This window comes from Topomyia yanbarensis, chromosome 2, assembly GCF_030247195.1.
Source record: "Topomyia yanbarensis strain Yona2022 chromosome 2, ASM3024719v1, whole genome shotgun sequence".
Lineage (NCBI taxonomy): Eukaryota > Metazoa > Arthropoda > Insecta > Diptera > Culicidae > Topomyia > Topomyia yanbarensis.
Genome location: NC_080671.1, coordinates 126,204,149 through 126,225,750, shown reverse-complemented (window position 1 = coordinate 126,225,750; position 21,602 = coordinate 126,204,149). Strand labels below are relative to the sequence as shown.

Below are 21,602 nucleotides of genomic sequence, written 5' to 3'. Positions count from 1 at the left end.
AGTACCTCTTCGCTGGACTAACTATGGAGTAAAAGGTGCCATCATTGGTTTGCAGCGGACCTTCAACAGAGTTTCATCCGAGTTCGATCTTCACATTCCACGTAGCAGATTACAATTTGTCTTTTTAAATAGATTAAGAAATTATCATTAGGACCACACTGTGTCTGTTGATATTAATTAATTATAAATAAATAAATAAATAAATAAATAGCCGGGTTAATTCCCATCTGCATCACTGAGGCTGCATGGCTGAGGATGTGGAATGCTACCAGCCGAGAAATGCACGTAATATAAGAAGACTGGTTCGAGAGGACTCGTTGGTTAAGTGGCAGCAAGAGTGGGACAACGCGGAGAAAAGAAGGTGGACGCACCGACTCATCCCAAATGTTTTTGCTTGGGTGCATAGGAAGCGTGGAGAGGTGAACTTCCATTTAAATCAGTTTTTGTGCAAGAGACACCGGAAGCGCGAAGGGGCATATCTGGTGTGGCAGTGGACAATATCGTCGAAGAGAAGTGCCACGACGAGCATATCTGGGACGCTGTCAACAGACTGGTTACGCTCCGAGCTGCAGATGATGTGGCGAAGGGACCAATAAAGTAGAATTTGCCTAGAACACCGCCGTGGAACCACTAATAGAGTTTCGGGAGACATTCCGCTGTCGGGAAACTCTCTGACGGTGTAGACTGGGTCCACCACGGGGAACCGGTTAAGTAGTACGCGACGTAGCACCGGGTTCGGGTCGTCGGGGCGCCAGTGAACCGGACGTCAGGCTTCACCGGAATCGCCCGTCCGACCTCGACACCCTACTGGATAACTCGTGAGTAGGCTAGAACCACCGCCGGGAATTAAAGCCAGTAGTCCGCGTGAAATAGCAATGGTTCGTTGGGGCGCCAGTAAACCGCAAACTACTCTCCACCCGGAATCGCTGGACGGACCTCAGCACCTACTTGTTGGACCGTTGAGTAGGCTAGGTCTCCCGCCGGGGATTAGATTGAGTAAATCGAAGCGAAATGGGGAGCTACATGGCCCACGGAAACGAACATTGGTATCGGGGGAAATCTACCGCTCGGTTTCGGGAGAACCCCTCTCGCCGGGAAATTCTGCATTAGAGTAGGCTAGATCCATCGTCGGGGACTAGACCGAGTAGTTCGCGAAGCTTGTTGTTGTAAAGTCGGGAGCTGAATGGCTCATCGGCGAAGTGGAACAAGATGGGAACCAAAAGGCCTAAAGGAGTTACGGTGCTATATGGCACCGGACAGGGAGCCAAAGTGTTCGAGAAGTTATGGTGCTAAAACCAAGGAAGAATCGGTATTGGGAGAACTACCTTCGCCGAATAACGCTCCGTTTGCGTAAGCTAGATTCACCGCTGGGCACTACAATGAGTAGACCGCGACGTGACACCACCGCGGGTTGTCGGGGCACCACCGAACTGGACGCCCAGCTTCACCGGAATCACCGAACTGACCTCGATACCTGGCTGGTTGGTTAGGTTTCGGGAGAACTTCTCTCACTGGGGAATTTTCCGTCGGAGTAGGCTAGGTCCACCGTCATGAACTAGACCGAGTAGTTTGCGAATAAGTCGGGAGCTTAGCGAGTAAGTGGTGTTGAATGGAATGAGAAAGGAGTTGCGATGCTGAATGACATAAGCATACCGAAAGCCTCGGTAAATAAGTTAATCTGAAGTTTGCCGCCCAGATTGTCTTCGTAGGGGAGGAGCTCAAAATCTCTACTCATAGCTAGCTTTCCGGCTGCCAGCCAGCCTGTGCGGATGGTCAAGAACTGGTGATGTGTCGACTAGTAGTGCTGTAACCTTACTAAAGAACTAACTACTAAGTAGTTGAGTTAGAGTGGGTGCAATGTACATAGGAAACCCCTCCTGAAGTAATGTCGTAAGGTAGTGCCGGGGAGGAATCAGGTTCTGGGCAAGTACAGTGGTTTTTCGCAGGTCGGGTGATGGCAGCCCAAATTCGTGCCCTGAGATGTTGAGGTTTTTGTACATTTTTTCCTGCACTCTCAGGGCTTTTTTGGAAGTTTTTTAATGCTCAATAAAAATATACAAACTTTTTTCCTATCTCGACGAACTGAGTCGAATGGTATAAGAAATTTGGCCATGCGAGCCTCTGTAAAGCAACGACCTTTGTATATGAGAAAATTCAAAAAACATTTCGGATCAATAAATACCGCTTCGTACGTTGGTGTCTTTCATCTAATGTTGTAACTTACACATTGCAAAGAAAACAATGCAACTTAGTTTAGTAATCAGACAGTTGAATCCTATAACCTATGAACAGCAGTGTTAATTGTCACATTCCTAATTACCAAATCGAATCGGGAAACACTCCCACAACACTAGTAAAGCTGCGCTCAAATCTTAACATTTTCCGCCTCGCGCAGTTTTTTAATTCGGTTACGTTTCATGTACAGCAGCGTGCTTATCACCACTAGGCAGAGCAACAAAATCAAAACGCCACTGATAGTGATCACCTTCACCCTTCGATATGGATAAACGTAGACCTCAACCTCATTGCTTCCGCTGGTGTAGTTTGTGGTCGACACGGCAAACACTTGGAACGTGTACAGTTCATCCTCATCCAGATCGTCAACTGAAATGCAGAAATATAATGTAGAATACTTACTTTTTCAAACAGGACCGGAAGTTACTCACGAATGTAGTTGACCTCGGGAATCGAAACACTTCCGTGCAGTTTGTGCTGCGGTTCGAGCCACCATCGCAGAATGTAGTAGCGGAGCTGATCCAGACCCAACTCTGGCGGTTGCCAACGTGCTTGATAGTTATTGCTTCGCTTTTCAACCGTCAAATTAAGGGGTGATCCAATCTGGTTGAATTGCAGCAGTGTATCCTGGAACGTTTCCGGTTGGTCGAATTCTTTTGCTGTGGGGAATAAAAAATCAATATGGGGATTTTGCATTTTCAAAAGACTTACGTTTCGTAAAGTATCTGAACGCTTTGCTGAACATTCCATCGCCATAGTTGTCCTGGCACAGTACCATGAACTCATACTCCTTGGCTGGCTGTAGGTTTGTTATCGTCGCTTCCAAAATGTGTTTATTGCTAACTTTGAACGTTCTCCACTCGGGAGCTTCCGCTAACCGGTACCAGATAATATACTCCAGATACTGACGTATGTATCCCGGAGCCCATCGTAGAGTAATGGCCGTATCGGTGCTGTTTCCGGTCAGATTATACGGTGCCCTGGGCGAAACATTTTCGATCATAATCTCAGCGTCCGCCGACACGGTTGCAGCTTCGTTCGTAGCCTGGCACGCGTAGATTCCTCTATCCGATTCTACGATATCTTCAATAGTCAGGTTGCCTCCGTTCTGCTGGTATCGACCGTGTGGTAACAGACTTCCGTCTTTCTAGAATAATCGATTCTACCTATTGATCATGGCACCAGCTAGACCGAAAACTTACCTTAATCCAATTAATGGGAGGCGTGTGGTATCCATCTCGATCTCTAGCATCACATTGCATTTCGACTGTTCCACCGATCTTGGTCACGTACAGCAGCTTCGGTCTCAGAATGATGTTCGGTGGTCTTTGAACGATTACGTTGATGATCGGCGACGGTCCGTCCGATCCAAGATCGTTGTACGGTGTGCAAGAGTAACGCCCGGCGTGGGAGTCATCAACTTTTTCAAAGTAAATACTTCCATTTCGTTTATAGAATACACCCTGAAAAGCATTTTTCTTCGATCTGAAAAAGTTCCAGGGACTGTCGTCGCTTACCTGCACGTTGTACGGATCGAACAAGAACCCGTCCTTCTCCCATCGCAGGTTTGTCAACGGTGGGTTCGATCGGAAGTGACAGTCCAGTACGGCAGGTTCTCCAAAGGGCAGGTAAACCTCTTTAGGAGCATATACAACTTTTGCCTTATCTAAAAAATTAAAATTTGTGGTGAAATCCGCCGATCATTTGCTCCAACAACCTACACTGCACATTAAGGAATGCAGTCGCATCTTGCGAATCATTCATCGTGTTTCGTACTCTACATTTGAAAAACCCCAAATCACTCATCTGCGTTGGGTTGATCGTGAGGCTTCCATCCGGGCCAAACGTTGACCGGTGTAACAGGTCGTACATCTCAAGCAGAGACACGTTATCTTTGTACCACTCGACAAACATCGTTTCCGGATTCTGTGCCATACAGTGGAAGAATGCAGGATCTCCCTCCAAAACTGTCTCATTAACAGGGGGAATTTTAAGTAGTGTTCCTCCTGTATGTGAAAGAAAAATTTCGTCAATATGCAGCTGAAAAGCATAATGGAACTCACCCATCACAGATATGTGGAACCAGGTCCCGTTGTTACGCTTGTTTGGCACTCGATTGGGAAAGATCACTTTGCATTCGTACCAGCCGTTGTCACTCTCACGGATCGAGGTTAGATTGAGGGAGGCTTTCCCGTACATGAGGTCGTTGTTCAGCAGCGTTACTCGTCCGATGTAGGTTTCGTAGGAGTTCAAAATTCCATCGTATAAAGTGAAAACGGGTTTGTTCTGGAAAAAAAGAAAAACTTAAGTAAATATCTATCGATCTGTTCTACCTTGTTAATTCTTTATCTATATAAAAAAGGATGTTGATATAAGTATTATAGACTTTAATTATTATTATTAAATTAACCATATGCTCTTCAAGAACACGTGTGCATGATATGATCGTAAGACTCAATTTTTGATTCCGACTTCTCAAAGTTTCTACATTCTGAACCAGCATAAGGGACGTGTTACATCATTGTCCCAGCAGTTTGTCTTCACATCTCGCCCTGAGCAGAAGCAAAAAATCGTCCCGCGCAAGTGAAACAGTCAATTCTACCTAAAAATCAATCGGTGCCTATCACACAAGCAGTCCATATAACAATAGCCTATACCTACTGTGCGATATAGTGATGAGTGACGGTGCCCAGCAAAAAGCAACCCAGATACGGCCGAACTGTGTTCCCGAATATTTGGTGACCATTCCTGTAAGATAACCGCAATGGTATTTGGACCATTCCATTGGTACTAAAAACCATTCCCTGAAGTTTCCTCTTATCATTAGCGAAACGATAAACCAACGCTACCGGCAATCATATTGACTATTCCACTTATGGTCAGCGCCACTTGTACCATTTGCCGAATAGGTCATTAAGTAACGTTACCATTCAAAAATTCCAATTCCTTCAAACAAATTTTAGGGCATATTATAAGGGGAATGGTGATCTTATAATCCATTTTTGCGGTACTACATTGTTATTGGATATAATTATGTTAACAAGGTACATTATAATGTTACAGTTACAGTTTATAAACATTCTACCATAAACATTTCTTCACCATGCTGTGCGATTAGTATAATCTTACACTACACACAATTCATTTAATGTTTTTTTACAATATGACAAATCGTGACGCAAAACGAACATGGTACCATACCACAAATCGTTTCGATCATTTGGTGTATTGTAACCACAGATAACCATTTCTCGAATAGTATAGTTATAGTTTTCGAGTGACACTATGTGATGGGCAAAATGTTATGAGTGTGTATAATAAACTACTTTATCGACACTATCAAATGCGGCTGATGTAAAAAGAACTTTATAAATGTTTTTTTTTTCTGATTCACCCAAGAGCCTCCTCCCCCTCCCCCCTCATCAGTTCGAATAACTTTTTTTATTCTATCGATTTATGGTAATCTGTGATTTGATTGCATGCCGTCCTCCATGTTCGGTTGTTGACATCTTATGGTGGTGGTACTGCCGCTTTTACCAATTGAGCTATTTCTGTAATCTTGTGAAACGTATTTTGGTCTTCATAATAATCTAGCCACAATCGACTTTAGGAAGAGGGTAAATCGACATGCCATATACTAATAAACGGTTGATGATTACAAATGACCATGATTGTAAGAGCTGAATAATTACGGAGCATACCGTGTATGGTTGGAACTTCAATTCAAATTTTCCCTTAATTTTCCTTGAATTGGTTTAAGAGGAGGTTTGCGAGCCTTTCGGTGATGGTGAGCCTGTGTTTGATACAATACATTCATATATAATATATAAACCGTTGAATCTGGTTGGTTAGGCAAATCGAGAATCTGGATGATGCATCCGTTATTAGAATTGACCATCTCTCCTCGTCTTGACAGGTGTAGCAAATTGCGGCAGCTGTGTACTTACGTTGTTAAAAAGACTCATGATGTATACGATAAATGTAATACACTTACATTAATCCACTTAAGAAAAAGGTATAAGCTCGGGTATTAAAGGAGTATTCAAATTCTTGAGTTGCTAGGACTGCAATACATGGTATTAGCCCTTCTTTAGAAGTCCATCTTAAATTCATGAAGCTCCTTCCTACTAACAGAACTTCTTAAACGGCAGTGTTACGATGTGATATATTTTGCCATATACGAAATTTGATTATGATTAGTTTTACCATTTTGCTGCTTGTGATTATAAACCAATTGTTGGTGAAATGTGAATTAATCTAATTGACCTTCGCTGAGTAAAACATTATTGACAGCCCTGTGGATTCATTTCACCTTTTACAGAAATGTATGAAGCTTTAGATTTTGTCCAAAAACGAAACCTGTACGCTAAAAAATAAATTTGGAATTTCTTTTATCCAACCTAAATAATCTGATTTCCACTTGGTAAGAAATAATAATAAAGTATTAAAGCACTTTATCCGTAGATAGATTATTATTTTTTCCCAATAAATATATGCAATAAACAAAGATTCGTTATTTCATTTTAACAACACAGTCAATTCAATATAAAGGATTATTGAAAACTGTAACCAAACGATTCGACTTGAGGTGAACATTATGGTAATCTTGTAAGGAAATTGTAACGATACACGTTTTTCTTTAAAGCAAACCTTACAGAACCATATGAAAACGACTACCATCATTGTGACATCAATTCAAATCGTTTCGATATATTTTTTTATAATCCTGCGGAAGCACCTCAATTCTTTTCTAACATACAATATTATATTATAACCATTCCCTATATTGTAAAAATAACTCGTATTTTCATTCTGTAATTTTACAGGAAAACGCATTTATCGTAATACCATAAATAGAGCTTAACGTATGTGGTTACCATAGCACTTATGATTTTTGTATAATATGGAGGATTCCAAATAAAGTTTTTATTTATGCGGGTTGCTGTTGATTTTTCAAAATGCCCCGTAAGACCAGCCATTCGGGAAGTGGAACAGTTATTAAAAGTGCAGATGGAACTCAATCTGGCTGAAGTGAAAACCCTACAAATGCATCATATCATTGCGTGCTGATTTCGTTCAACAACATTATCCAAGCTGAGTCATTCGCCTCGCGAACAACATGCAGCACACCGCCGAATGCGGTAATGTTAAATATAGCATTCCCGTATACATCGAGAACGGCGCTGTAGATGTTCGGGTCCATGATTTGGCTACGCGTATTCCTGACGGCGCGATTAAAAAATGCTTGCAAAAATACGGAGAAGTAGACTCCGTTACACATGATACATGGAGGAATTTTTTCCCGGGCATCCATAACGGTGTTCGTGTGGTGAGAATGCGTGTGACCAAGCCAATTCCCTCATACTTAAGCTTCACAGTGTTAGGAAGGGACGATGCTATCATTCAATCAGACAGTCACGTACCCAGGGCAAATTCCTACGTGCCAGTTCTGCACGAAGAAGCTGCACCTCGGAAAACCTTGCCTAGAAACTGTTAAGGAAAACTTAACCAATCCAACTGAAACCAGCCCAGAACCATCTTACGCTAAACCACTAACAGCTGCAAAACCAACATCTCCGGATCAAGCACCCACAACCAGCAACAACAACAACGAAACGAATGCCGAAAAATACGAACATACAATAACGACCCATAAGAGTAAGACACAAACTGGAACATCTGGCCGCGAGCAGCAGGAAAGTACTACGGATGAGGACATGGACATGAACGACAACGCGAAAGAAGACAAACGGATCGAACCTCAAATTGCAGTGGACAACACTGGCAATATTTCGCCCCCTAGAAAAAGGATCTCAACACGCAGCAGAAAGCTGCGTCTGAACGAGACCAAAAACTTGACTTAGTTGTTTTTTTTTATTTGTTGTAAAAAAACGAACAATCGGCCTTGTCGAGCTACCGCATTTGGGCCTAAATAAATTTAACAATTATTAAAAAAAATCATTGTCCCAGCTCTGCAATTGTTTAGTTCTCGGTTCAAACTGACACCAAAGCCTGCCGAATCATAGAAACTACACATTCTGGACATTGTGATATCAATGCATTATTGCTTTAACTATGCCATGCTCACAAAACATATGGTTCAAACCGAACTCTTTCACAATGAATCAACCGGATCCCGCAAAATGCATTTATTATAATCAGACTGCAGATTTGAATTAAGCGGACACGGCCATGTAGAAAGGGGCTTATGTAATACAATACTGTCAATACACTACTGGGTGTTTGTTGAGACTGCATAGGTGTGCACTACCAAAGTCTAGTCTGGTCATATATACTGTCTAATCGTATCATACGATTCACAACAACCGTTTAATTTATGCCCAACATGTCATTGTCAGTCACGCGTTGAAGATTTATGCATTACCCTCCCACACTTGTTTTAGGGCATGCTGGGAAATGGATGAATAAAATTGTTCAAGTTAATTCTACACCGAATGCGTCAAAAAGGCTTGCTAAATTGGGTTCGTTCAGTGTTTGAGCTTAATAAACTTGGCAATTACAATATATGACAAAACTTCATAATTGAATTATTATTACTTCCACTGATCACTGATTTAATCATTATTTGTGACAATGATCATTTAACGGGGTCCCTGCATCAGTCGCTCATGAAAAAGGTGTTTTTCAAGATTACTTGACCATAACTTTACTTTACTGAAGACATGAAATATCACTTTGAATACTTTAAAAGTTATGGCCTGTTGTTTGTGGATTACCCTTTGTCGCCTATTTATTGTTCAATATAGTAATAATCCATTTAAATAAGCCAAACATGATTTCGATAAAACGAATTTTGTATTTCATTCTTCTATCTACAACCGCTAGAAATAATCACCGAACAATTCCAAGTTGTCTGGAAGGAACTTGATAACTTATCAGTACAAAAATGTTCATTTGTGCGAACCTTCTGACTGCAATTTTTCTAACTTAGAACCATCGGATCGATCTGAAACATATTGGAAAATGAAAAGCGAAATAAATAACTCCAAGCAACTGCGTAGCCAAGAGAAGGCTTTGGGGTTTAACACCATACGCCTCCCCCCCACTCAAAAAAAGTTATTGGATTGATGTTAAAAATTTATTGATGATGACTGATTTAATGCAATATTACAATAAGAATGATCTGATCCGTACATTGATAACCAACAACAGGTCATCATCATGAGGATTTTTGAAAATTGATATGTAACTGTTCTATTGGTCCTGATTTCACAGTTGTCTAATAACATCAATATCAAATACCTGCCTGAAAACATCCCAATAGAAAATTTCAGAGTTCTGAAATCAATCATAATCCTCAGATTTCCTTTCATATTGAGCTCGCTTTTGAAAAGATGCAGGGGAACATGGGGAGACTTGACCAAGCGAAAAAAATTCTATTTTTGGCTATAGCGTATTCTATTCAATTCTTAAAATTATTTCAAAAATATTTTTATATTTGTTTCGATCCCTTAAGGCAATTTTAAAAGTTTGGAATGAAAAATCCTTTCCTTACAAAAAATATTACGTTATTAATAAATTTACATTAAATGATGTAATTTTTTATCAAACTTTGTATGGACATATCTACTCGACTACTAATTACTATTAATGTACTAATACACCATCTTAATTCTTGTGAAGCAGTGAAATGATTTTACATAAATTGGAACATTAGAATATTTATTAATAGAATCTGCATGACATTGAACGTAATAATTAATGTTGGGGAGACTTGACCAAGATTTTATGGGGAGACTTGACCAAGCGGAAATTAGCTGAAGAATGATACAAAATTCCTGATATTTATTATGCTTTGGTATCTACTGTTAATGTTAATCACGCCATAAAAAATCCCACCTCAAACATAAGGCTTTATATTTTACTACAAGTAAATAAAGTTAGCAATAGTAGGACTAATTTCGAGACGTGTGAACATGCAATGCAAGCAGTACAGTTAATCCTTAAAAAGAAATGCATTAAAAAATAGAAATTTATCAAATGCAACCCTTTTATATTTTTACTGCTACCTAAGGATCTCGACATCATTATTTTTTGTTACGATTTTTCAAAATTCTCTTGTTCCAGTCTCCCCACGCCTTGGTCAAGTCTCCCCGCAGTGGGGAGACTTGACCAAAAATAAAAACGATCACAGAAAAACTTTTGTAATATTTCAAAAACTAAATTGAAAATTTTGCAAAAAATCATGAAGACGCAATATAACTTTGCACATTATATCTCAATGACTTTTGAGGGATTGAAGGCTTTTGTAGAGATAGCTGAAAACCTGGTCAAATCTCCCCATGTTCCCCTACCGTAATAAGGGTCTTTATAGGAAGCAAAGTTGATTCAATGTATATGAAACATAGAACTGCTCACCAAAACATTGCATAACTTTAATCATTTACTAAAAATGTTTTTGCCTTTCTCATTCAGTCTAAAAATCGTCAATCTAACCCGGGCCCGGATGTGTCATATGCCATTCGACTTAGTTCGTAGAGATCGGAAAATGTCTGTGTGTGTATGTATGTATGTGTGTATGTGAAAATAGTGTCACCTCTGTTTCTTAGAGATGGCTGGACCGATTTGCATAGTCTCAAATGAAAGGTACAACCTTCCCATCGGCTGCTATTGAATTTATTATTGATTAGATTTCCGGTTCCGGAGTTACGGGTTGAAGAGTGCGACCACACAGCAAATTCCCATATAAGCTGAAATGAAAAAATTTCAAAGGGGGGAGTAAGGGAAAATTTCCAAATCAAATTTGTATTTTTGATGCCAAGTGACTTTAAAATGCATGAGATTTGATGCAGAATCGAAAAAAAAAATTTTACGAAGATTGACTTTGGCACATTTTTGCCTTTCTCATATAGAAAGGTTATGCAATGACTCTAAAAATTGTCAATCATCCCGGCCCGAAGGGAGTGAGGGGTTGCTACTTTAAAATTAAAACTAGTTTAAAATTTCTTAACAAGTTGAAAATTTTCCGAATCTTCCTCCTTGATCCTCCGCTGGTTTCAAGCGATGTTTCAGTATCGACACATAGTATCACAAGATCGTGGCTGTCGATCCATGTGCAAATCGTACTGAATATGAGCGATCGAAAATAAAAGTCGCAAGGACAGAACATGCTTCGTAAAACGCGTTTCAAATATATTAGAATACAAAAACCGGATATAAACTTCAAGCACAAAAATCGGACTGGGACATTTCTTTGTAAGAGTCGAATAAAAAAAACCTTCAGTAAAAAAACGGAAAGAAATATATACGATTCTTACAAAGTAGTTTTTGTTAGCCGACTTTTAATCTTGAACATCAAGATATGCGGATGCTCCTATGAGCGATTTATTTATTTTAATAGGATTTTTATACTGGAGATTCATCCTTGCCGATTTTTATGGGTGAACACTTTTTAAGCAATTCTTATGCTGAAGGATTACTGTCCGATTTATTTTATGCTTGAAGTTTATTACCGATTTTTATATTTTAATATGTTTGAAACGGGTTTTGCGAAGCATGTTCTGACCTTGCGATTTTTATTTTCGGTCGCTCATATGTAATATACATTTCCACCATTGTATTGAACATAACCAGACATAAACGTAGTCTGGACAAATGAGAAAGGCACAATTGCACCACCAGATGGATTAAATCAGGTTTTTATTTTAGGAATGCGTGGAGTTGAGCCGAAAACGTAATATGATTAATAACGAGGATAACACTTTCCGAATGTAGACAGAAATTTATGAAAAATGGCGTTTTCCATTCGACTCTAGCAGGTCCTGATCGATTTTGTTGAGCATTTGATTTTTGTTGTATGACCAATTATATGAATAGGTCAAATAAATGTTCAAAAACAGTAATTTAAAGTCAAGATAGCATCATTTTGAAACCGCCAATTTCGGAGGTTTAGTATCTTCGATGAGTTTTACAGACGTTAAACAGCACATCATTTGATAAATATTTTTGACGTTATATCGTCCAAGAAGTATTTATGGCGAATTTACTCAGGTTAATATTCATGTCTATAATAAAGTCGCAACAAATTTGCTAAAGACACGAACTCTGTTACTATTTTCTGAAAAATTAATTCTGCATAATTTTAAAACTTCAAAAATTGTGGTTTCGGAATTATGCCGTTTGAACAGTAAGTTCGATTTTCACCAAATCTCCACCAATCCGAATTTCTGGCTACGCCGCTGACTTCAAGTAAGTAGAAACAATGTCGTTCTACACTCGTTCACAAGAAACTTTTTCGAATACTGAATATCTATTATAATACATTGAAAATCCGAATTTATCAGCCACATATGAACATATGTTTGATGGGCTCTAGCAGACGAACAAGACTGAGTTCGACTATATCCTCTCTTAAGGATGATTTCCTTATCATGAAGATGGAAATATGCAAAAATAAAAAGTTCATCTTTTTTAAATTTTACGCTAGAAAACCCCTTTAAAAGAAATTTATATTAAATCATCAGAAATAGTTATCAGACTACATCATGGGACGGGAAGAATATTTAAACAGTTTCAGTTTGCTATATTTTTTTTTTCGCATAGGCCTGCTAAGCCAAGACAAGTTTCGGCTTCACTTGTGTCTCATCGGCATAAACAGAACTTCTGCTCGAACGGGACATCACGTTTGATCAGTCGTTTGATTGAAACACATAGTGTGTTTTAGTTTTAAGGGATTTGCGTCAAGCCGGCGCTAATCTATTCCGACAATACGTTAGTGTCGGTTTCTGAAGAGGCGAAGCCGAAACGCAACATAGTATGAGTTTCAGTTTATTATAAAGAAGAATAAAATTGCCCGATTTAGTCAATGTCACCATTTTGTCAGCCTAAAATACACTATGACACTGATAAAATTGAAAGGTACATTCCATTTTTTGGGGATTTTTTTATTGCATCGAACTACAATTTTTAGATAGTTTTCAAGGGGTTATTTTATCGACTTCTTCCAAAATTTGGCGAACCTATTCCAATTCGTATACCAATTAATTGGTATACTTAAGGGTTTATATGTTGCAGATAAAGAAAATACTGAAATACAAAAGCTTATTGAACATTTTACCCTAATAAATTTGTGAAAATTATGAACTATTTGAAATTTTTTAATAGTTTTATTTTTCATAAAACCGTGATTTTTTAATAAATAGTGACCGTTGTTTCACAACGCAGTTTTTTTTTTCATGGCTTGCGGTGAGCACGATCTCTCGAATTGCTGAGCTGAACATCATGGAATAGAAGTTAGTTTTTAGCATTCTTTACAGATTTAACTCGCCGGGCAAATAGCTCTGAATGATACCCGCTGGTGCCTTAAGACGATTTCGCTAGATTTTCAGAGCATTGTGCAGCAAGAGACGTCTCATGGCAGGTGTCTCATCCTTAAAGCTGAAGTATTTTAATAAGTTTTGCATCAATTTGATATTGTAACCCGTCAGGGTAATAATTTAGCACTGGGTGGTAAAATCCCCATTTTTGTGTATACACTTCGTAGAGTGTATTTGTTTACATAAAATTATGCTAACCGCTGTTCGATGTCGTTCACATTTAGCTGTAAATTTCCGTTCATTTTCGCGTTTGTTTGTGCAGATAGGTGTAGTAAATTTTGTTTGACATATGTGTATAATTTGCATCGTGTTTAGTTAGGCTACCGCTCTTCTCTTGCGAAAATACAGGTGTTCTGATTATGCTGCACATCGATGACAGTTATGGCGGTTGGTGGTTTTGTTTTGGTTGAGTGCGGAAGGCGGCCATCGTGCAAGACAGAAAGTGACGAACAACAAAGATAAACAGACGTTCGTGAACAAGTTTTTTCGGGACAGTTTCCCGCCACGTTTAACCAGTGAGGTGAAGTGCGCACGTGCGACGGATAAAATCCCTGTCGAAAAGTGCCGGCTCGTGGCTCGGGTACTCGCCTGTGTGGTTTTGGTTCGTCATTGAGGGAAAGCTAATCGCAAAGGAGCCTTCTCGCTTCCCCGGCTAAACGATAAGGAGCGAATACCGACCGTTCTCACTGTGGAGGATAAATCGAACGGGCCTAGCTCGCCTCCACAGTTAATTACCAAAAAGAACGAAGCAGGGCGGGCAAAGGTTCCCCCTGGAAAGAACACTGCGGTGACTTCCGGGATCACTTACGGCGCGCAAGTCGATGCGACGATAAGTCGCCAACGTCGCTAGAGAGGTTCCAACAAAGGAGCCAAGCTCACCTTCCTAGCTAAATGCCAAGGGCCGCTGCCGGAGCAGCCAACGACATCCCGGGAGAACTCGACCGTTGTAGTCCCGGCCGGTCGGACGAAACCGCTATCTTCCCGCCAACAGCAGCAGATCGACAAGCAGTGGAGAGTGCACAGAGAAGATAGGTGAATAAATGTCGGTTAATTTAGTAATTTATTTGTTCCTTTACCATTTTTTGTTGTGTTACGAAAATCCAAAATCCCGGTAGAGGCACCTAGGCCACCCTGACAATCAGGGATGCCACATGGGAATCTGTGTTTCGGTCAAAAAATCTTTTTACCATCTGTGATGACTAAAATAGAAAAAAATCTGTTAAAAAGCTGTGATAAATTTCAAGAAAATCTGTAAAAATAATTTTTCCAAAAATCTGTGAAATTTTCTTGAAAATGCCAAAAATTTGTCATGTGTGAAAAAGAATCTGTGATCAAAAATTGTGCAAAAAATCTGTGACATTACAGAAAAATCTGTGAATATGGTAACCCTGCTTACAATATCATAGTGGTACCCAAGGAATTTTTATTCTCAGGTGATACGATCCTCAAAAACGCCGATCAGCCATGTTGGTTTTAGAAACGACAGCTAACAATATTGTTTGCTAGTTCTCTCCATATGTTTGCTTGGATTTCAGTGGGTAAAAAAAGTTGTTCGCTGTCATTTTTCTTCCCCGAAGTCTGCTGCACGCTTACCTCACTCTTCACCTAGTTACTGCCAAAGACGAATCACCTTATAACTCTAAGCGCCTTGGTGGTACCAGTTTACGTGGAAAATTGCTGTGTGGTCGCACTCTTAAACCCGCAACTCCGAAAATTCATTACTCCACACAAAATTCAATAGCAGCCGATGGAAAGATTGTATATTTTGATTTGAGACTACGTTTGTGCAAGCGGTCCAGCCATCTCTGAGAAAAATGAGCGACAATTTTGACACGTAGGCACGTAGGGGAACTTCGGGTAAAATGAACAGGTAGTTAAATCAAGACAATGTTTGTTAAATTTAGAACAAACTTCACAGAAACCTGATCTGTCAAGTATTCAAAGCATATTGAAACCATTTCTTTTGATAAAAAGCTGTCGAATGTGAAATGAATATGATAAAAAAATAAATTGGCATTCATGTCTGTCGCTGATGTTAAATTCGGCATGTAGAATATAAGGTCTTTTAAAGTGAAATTTTATTTATTTATTTTATTCTGGAAATGGTGTTATAACATAGTAATTTAGCATCTTGCAGATATTTCGCCGCAATAAGTAGGGATCATGACACAATGGCTCAATCGGAACGGCTGCTTGAAAATAAATTGTCTTGGTGGGGTAAAATGAACAGGTTGTAGTGGGGACAATATAAACCATCTTGCCACTCTATGTACCAAGCCTCAAAATTAGTCGGAACACTAACCTCAAGTTCCTCAATATCTTCATTGTTTTACAACAGATCCTAAAAGTTTAATCACCCATGGATAACCTCAAGTTTGGAGATGTTTTTCGATGACACAGGACTGTAAATTGATTAATATTACGTCATGAAAATTTAATTTTTCCGTGACAAGTTTTTTTGTCTACAAAACTCCCTGTGTGTATATGCAGTGCTCATCATCCGCTGGGACATCAGCATTACTCGGAAAATGCTTTCCAACGGTACGCATTGCATACATACAGAATATTTTGCAGGTCACTTCTACCCTTGTATGCAAAAGTGACGTAAGCACCACTTTGGTCAAATTTCATTTTTTCATATTTCTGAATTCTCCACAAAAATCCACGTCTTTCAGTGTAATTGTCGTATCATAAGTAATGTTGGGAGCTAGATAAGCACCATTTTGTTATGTAAATGGCTACGGTGGTGTTATATTTATGCTAGGGTGGTATTCAAATTAGTTCTTTTAGCACGATAACTTTTTTTAGTTATTTATATTTTATAAAAAAGTCTCATGTGCAAGTTCGAATGCTTCTTTAAAGCGGCAAGCTTAGTCTTTTTCAACATGTATTTTTCATACCACAATAATGTACGAATGTATCTTGGTGAAAGTTTTTGTTCAAAACCTTGACCGCTGTTGTTCTATATTTCATCATTGTAGTGCGCAATTGGTACCCAGCCAATTAATTTCAAAACCAATTCCAACCTGCAAATGAAATGGAATTTATTCAAGTCTCATAAACCGTGAGTTGAACTGTTCACATATCCGGCTCCATATTTATACGAAAATTTCATGGGGTGAGTCCGAGGCAATGTTAAGCCAGTTTCATTAATTTTTCAAAGTATAGCATGAAAACTGGTATTAATATAACATGAACATTAATAAATTGTATATATAAAGGCTCTAAACTTATTTTGAAACCATCTGAGAGACTTTGTGGATTCAAAATGAGTAACCCATACCTGTGAAACGTTTGTACCTGAATACACCTGTTATTCGACACGCTTGATCCACTAAAAATGCAATCAACTCCAGAATAACCGTGTACTAGGAAGACTTCAAATGTGCTTGAATAGTTTATAGACAACCTATATGATGTATTTTGATGTGCCGTGTAACAGGAATATTCACTAAAAAATTACCAAAGAAGCGGGAAACCGGAATTACCGGGATCAGTCGTTAAGTGGAACACTGTGTCCAAATGTCTTCAAATATGATTGTATTTTTCACAGATCACAGAATTTAATGTGCCGCATGACAGAAATAATTACTAGAATTGTTTGGTCGGAACTTCCATATTCCAGAATTGTTAATAAAGTGTCCCTATTTGGCATTGAATTTGCATTGTCCATAAATTATAGAGTTAATATTATTTGGTATGTCGCATGACAGAAATGTTTAACAAAAACGTTTCATCCCGGATGACTTTACATGTGATAGCATTGTTCGTAGAAAACCGAGCTGGTGCATCTTGATGTGCCGCGTGACAGGAGTATTCACTTAAAAATGTGTCCGTTGAAAAGGAATCCGGAATCACCGAATGGGTTGTAAAGTTTCTCCGTGTTTCCGGATGAGTTTACATGTCTGCAAATCATCATTAATGTGCCGCATGGCAGGTATCTTCAAGTATAAATGTTTCACAAACATGGGTTGCGCATTCCATGTTCACTAGGACTTCCAGCCCAGAACTGCTTCCACGTTGCCTGAAAGAGGCCTACATGATACCAAAATGAAGTTATAGTGTTCAAATGTAGGATAAAATATACAATACATTTTATAATAATGCCTGACTTGCAGCTAAACTTTGGAAAATTAATGAAAATGTACTGAATGGCCCTCGGACATAACCCACGGAACATCCGTATAGATCCAAAACCGACCATCTGACCAAACCACCACATATAGCCTCGGAAACTTGAAGGAAGTAATAATCATTTGCAGATAATTTAATTGAAACGGTTGATAATATACGACACGTTTTACCCGGTACTTTTGGTTTGTATAAGTACGTCAGAATTGCATAAAAACAGTGAAATGAAATCGCTATTTTTTGCACAAGTGACGTTAGCTAAAATTTACAAGGTTTTTGCCAAAAATTGAAAATTTAAGCAATTGGCTATTATCTACGATGGATTGTACACATTTTGTACAGAACAGATAGTTGAAACATTATTCGTCCTTTTGAAAACATCACGAAACACAAAAATTGGTTTCCTGAAAAATATTCCTATTGGCGCTAACGTCAGAATTGCATAAAAGGGCAGACTTGTGTTCATTTTACCACCAACACATGTTTGTAAAAATGTGTTTATGCGAAATATTTTCACCAAATATGTACAAAACATGCTTAACCGGAATCATATAAGGTAATTGTAGTATCACAATCGCTTATGACTTCTTAACGTGCCCAGTTACTTCGAAAAATCTGCTACATTTTTCGAAGCTCCACTGCGGCATGTTGACCAGGGCTTTAACCGGCCACTGTAAACTCAATTATCACATGGCAACTATTCAGCGCGCTGAGTCTTTTTCATGTGATCTTTGTGAATCCGAATACGGAACCTCATATCATCTGATATGCAACTGTCCAGAAGTAGCGCATTTGCGATTTCGAGTTTTCGGCCGTCCTTACATAGACGACACCATGTTTGGACGACTGAAACTCATAGACATACTAAAGTTTCTTATACAATGTGGTAAAGAGCTTTAGGCTTACTCGCAGGTGAGTTAAACTACTTGTGAGTTTAACTTACCTGCTGTTTGTTTTTGTGTTTGTGCTATGATTTTTCCCAATATTCCAATTCTACTTCCTCCCTCCTCCTTCTCCTTTCTTTCCGATCAGGTAATGATGAAAAGACACGGCAAGGCACAAATCCCCGTCTACATACGGGGAACGTGCCATTTGAGTCAATATATTCTGATTCCTGATTCCAGCACCTTTCGTCCTTCCTGTCTAAGGCCGATGACAAGCTGACAACGAAAGCGAAGCGTCTCCGAACGCTAAATAGCACTTTATAGGGTGCCTTGCCGCTTTCGCCGACGCTTCGTATCGCTTTTACTATGACATGATTACGCGTTCTGTACATACACTTTTTGGAGACAGTTCGGGCGCATTCGCTTCGCTTCGCTTACCGCTACCGCATCGCATTCCGCGTAAGCTTGTCATCAGCGTAAAAGCCACAGGACGCGTTCAGATAGCAGGTAGAGAAGAGTGTAAGGTAGGGCATTGCAAAAAAAAGTTTTTTTTTTTGAATTCTCAAAGGCCCCCCTCTCATATTGTAACAAATGTCAAAGTAACCTCAGATGCCAAATTTCACATCATTTGGACAATTCTAGACCCCCGCCCACTTTGCTTGAAATTTTTAAAATTGATACTACGGGAAAAAGAGGAAAAATATATTAAATGCTATAACTTTTGAAATAGCACTCAGCAAATTACAATTCATACATTTTTTAAAGGGAATAACCTTATTATTTGAAGAGAGATATTTTTATTTCTCGAAAAATACGGGAAAGTGGGGTCCTCGGCCATTTTATCCCCAAAATTCACCATTTTCAATAATTTTTCTGCTCCGTGATGCAACTCATACATATTTTGCAGTTTTTCTAATGTGAGAAAATCTCAGAAATCGAACGGTACCTATTTGACCTTTGTCCGAATACGGGAAGTTGGGGTTATAGGGCCTTTTGTCATTCATATTAAATTTTATCATTTTCTTTTGCATACATCTCTATTATTCTTCACTCAATTTTAATGAACTGTACCTTGTGGAACGTGGAAAAATCTTAGGAATAAAATAAAAATAGATTCGTTACCGGTAAAATTCATAAACATCAAATTTTCTGACATGTAGTACAAACAAACAAACAGTAGTCTCGATTTCACATTCTTATCATTATATCGCTCATATCAACACCATTTAACAATAAATTATTATTTAATTTACTACTTTTAGTGTGAAATATTCTTAGGAATCACATGAAAATAGTTTCATTCCTGGGAAAATAAAAGAAGTTGAGGTATTAGGACAAAAAATGAAAAAAATGTGATTTGTAGAGTTAATGTCAAAGAATTTTATGTTTCTGAATTTTACCGGTAGCGAATCTATTTTTCATTTATTCCTAAGAAATTTTTACGTTCAACAAGATACATTTTATGAAAATTGATAGAAGAATGCTAGAGATATATGAACGAGAAAATGATCAAATTTAATATGAATGACAAAAATCTCTATAACCCCAGCTTCTCGTATTCGGACAAAGGTCAAAAAGGCTTCGTTCGATCCCTGAGATTTTTTCACATTAGAAAAACTGCAAAATATGAATGAATTGCATCACGGAGCAGAAAAAACATTAAAAATAGCGGATTTTGGGGACAAAATGACCCAGTACCCCACTTTCCCGTATATTTCGATAAACTGAAAAATCTTCATTCAAATAATAAGGTTATTTCCTTTAAAAAGAGGTATGAATTGAAATTTTCTTAGTGCTACTTCAAAAGTTATAGCATTTAATATGTTTTTCCTCCATTTTTTCCCAAAGTATCAATTTCAAAAATTTCAAGCGAGGTGGGCGGGGGTCTAGAATTGTCCAAATGATGTGAAATTGGGCATCTAAGCCCTCTTTGACATTTGTCACAATATGAGAGGGGGCCTTTGAGAATTTAAAAAAAAATGTTATTGCAATGCCCTAGTGTAAGGTGATATACTGGACAGCCAGGGTTGCTTCTAAACTTGAGATAGTGTTGAGCAAGTTCACCGGCTAGGAGCTGTGCAGAGAAGTAGACGCCAAATCCAGTGGCAATGATTACCGTGTCTTGTTGGCCACGATCAAGGGTCCAACGACACCTGCTGAAAGGTGCTCATCATGGAGGGTCTCTTCTGAAGCACGAGCTAACCCCATGGTCGCCTATACCATACGCCGATGCAGACGGTGGAAATATTAGTAACAATCGGGTTTCCAACGAGTTGCAACGACCGGTTTCTTACAGTGAAAAAATACCGTAAGAAACCGGTAGTAGCAACAAAATGAAGAAAGCTCCCGGCCCGGACAGTATCCCCAACGTGGCACTTAAGACCGCGATCCTTGCGTTTCCGGATATATTCAGGACAGTGCTGTAGAAATGTCTGGACGAAGGCTACCTACCAAGTGAATGGTAGATCCAAAAGATAGTGCTGCTGCCAACACCAGGGAAGCCTCCAGGAGATATAGCAGCGTATGGTCCTATATGCCTGCTGGATACTCTTGGTAAACTTGTGGAAGAGGTCATCCTCAACAGGTTGGTGAGCTACGCTGAGGGTGAGGATGCGCTATAGTAGAGACAGTTTGGATTCCCAAAAGGAAATTCAACGGTACATCGATGTGAAAAACGCGTTCAACAATGCCGGTTGGAGCTATGGCCATAGTACTGCATAGTTGCACCTGGTTCACCACAAGACGGAGGAACTGCTGGTCACCAAACATAGAAAAAACCAACGTGCTGTGAACTGCCGGTGCCCTTAATTTCGTGCGTGCGCTGAAGCCACAGGGTGTGGTAATCGACGATCGGTTAAATTTTGACACATAAACACATACATATACACTTACGGACCTCTTCCCATCTCTACGAACTGAGTCTAATTGTGTATGACACTCGGGCCTCCGGACCGGGATTCGGTTGCCGATTTTCAGAGTGATTGCATAACCTTTCTATATGAGAAAGGCAAAAAGT

At 39.1% G+C, this 21,602-nt stretch overlaps 1 protein-coding gene across 2 annotated transcripts in view; it reads right to left on the bottom strand.

Annotated features, from left to right (window-relative positions):
- Positions 1–2,189: 2,189 nt before the first annotated feature.
- LOC131681043 (protein borderless) overlaps positions 2,190–21,602 on the bottom strand; it is a 42,263-nt gene continuing 22,850 nt past the window's right edge. The window contains exons 2-8 of one of the 2 annotated variants that reach the window (XM_058961748.1): positions 4,299–4,521; positions 3,957–4,241; positions 3,753–3,901; positions 3,438–3,698; positions 2,947–3,382; positions 2,667–2,894; positions 2,190–2,604 (exon numbers count right to left, since the gene is read on the bottom strand). In XM_058961748.1, the coding sequence (XP_058817731.1) occupies positions 2,366–2,604; positions 2,667–2,894; positions 2,947–3,382; positions 3,438–3,698; positions 3,753–3,901; positions 3,957–4,241; positions 4,299–4,521 (1,821 nt within the window). In that variant the 3' untranslated portion in view covers positions 2,190–2,365. Of the gene's footprint in view, positions 2,605–2,666; positions 2,895–2,946; positions 3,383–3,437; positions 3,902–3,956; positions 4,242–4,298; positions 4,522–21,602 lie in introns of both variants that reach the window. The other variant, XM_058961747.1, reaches the window with a different exon arrangement.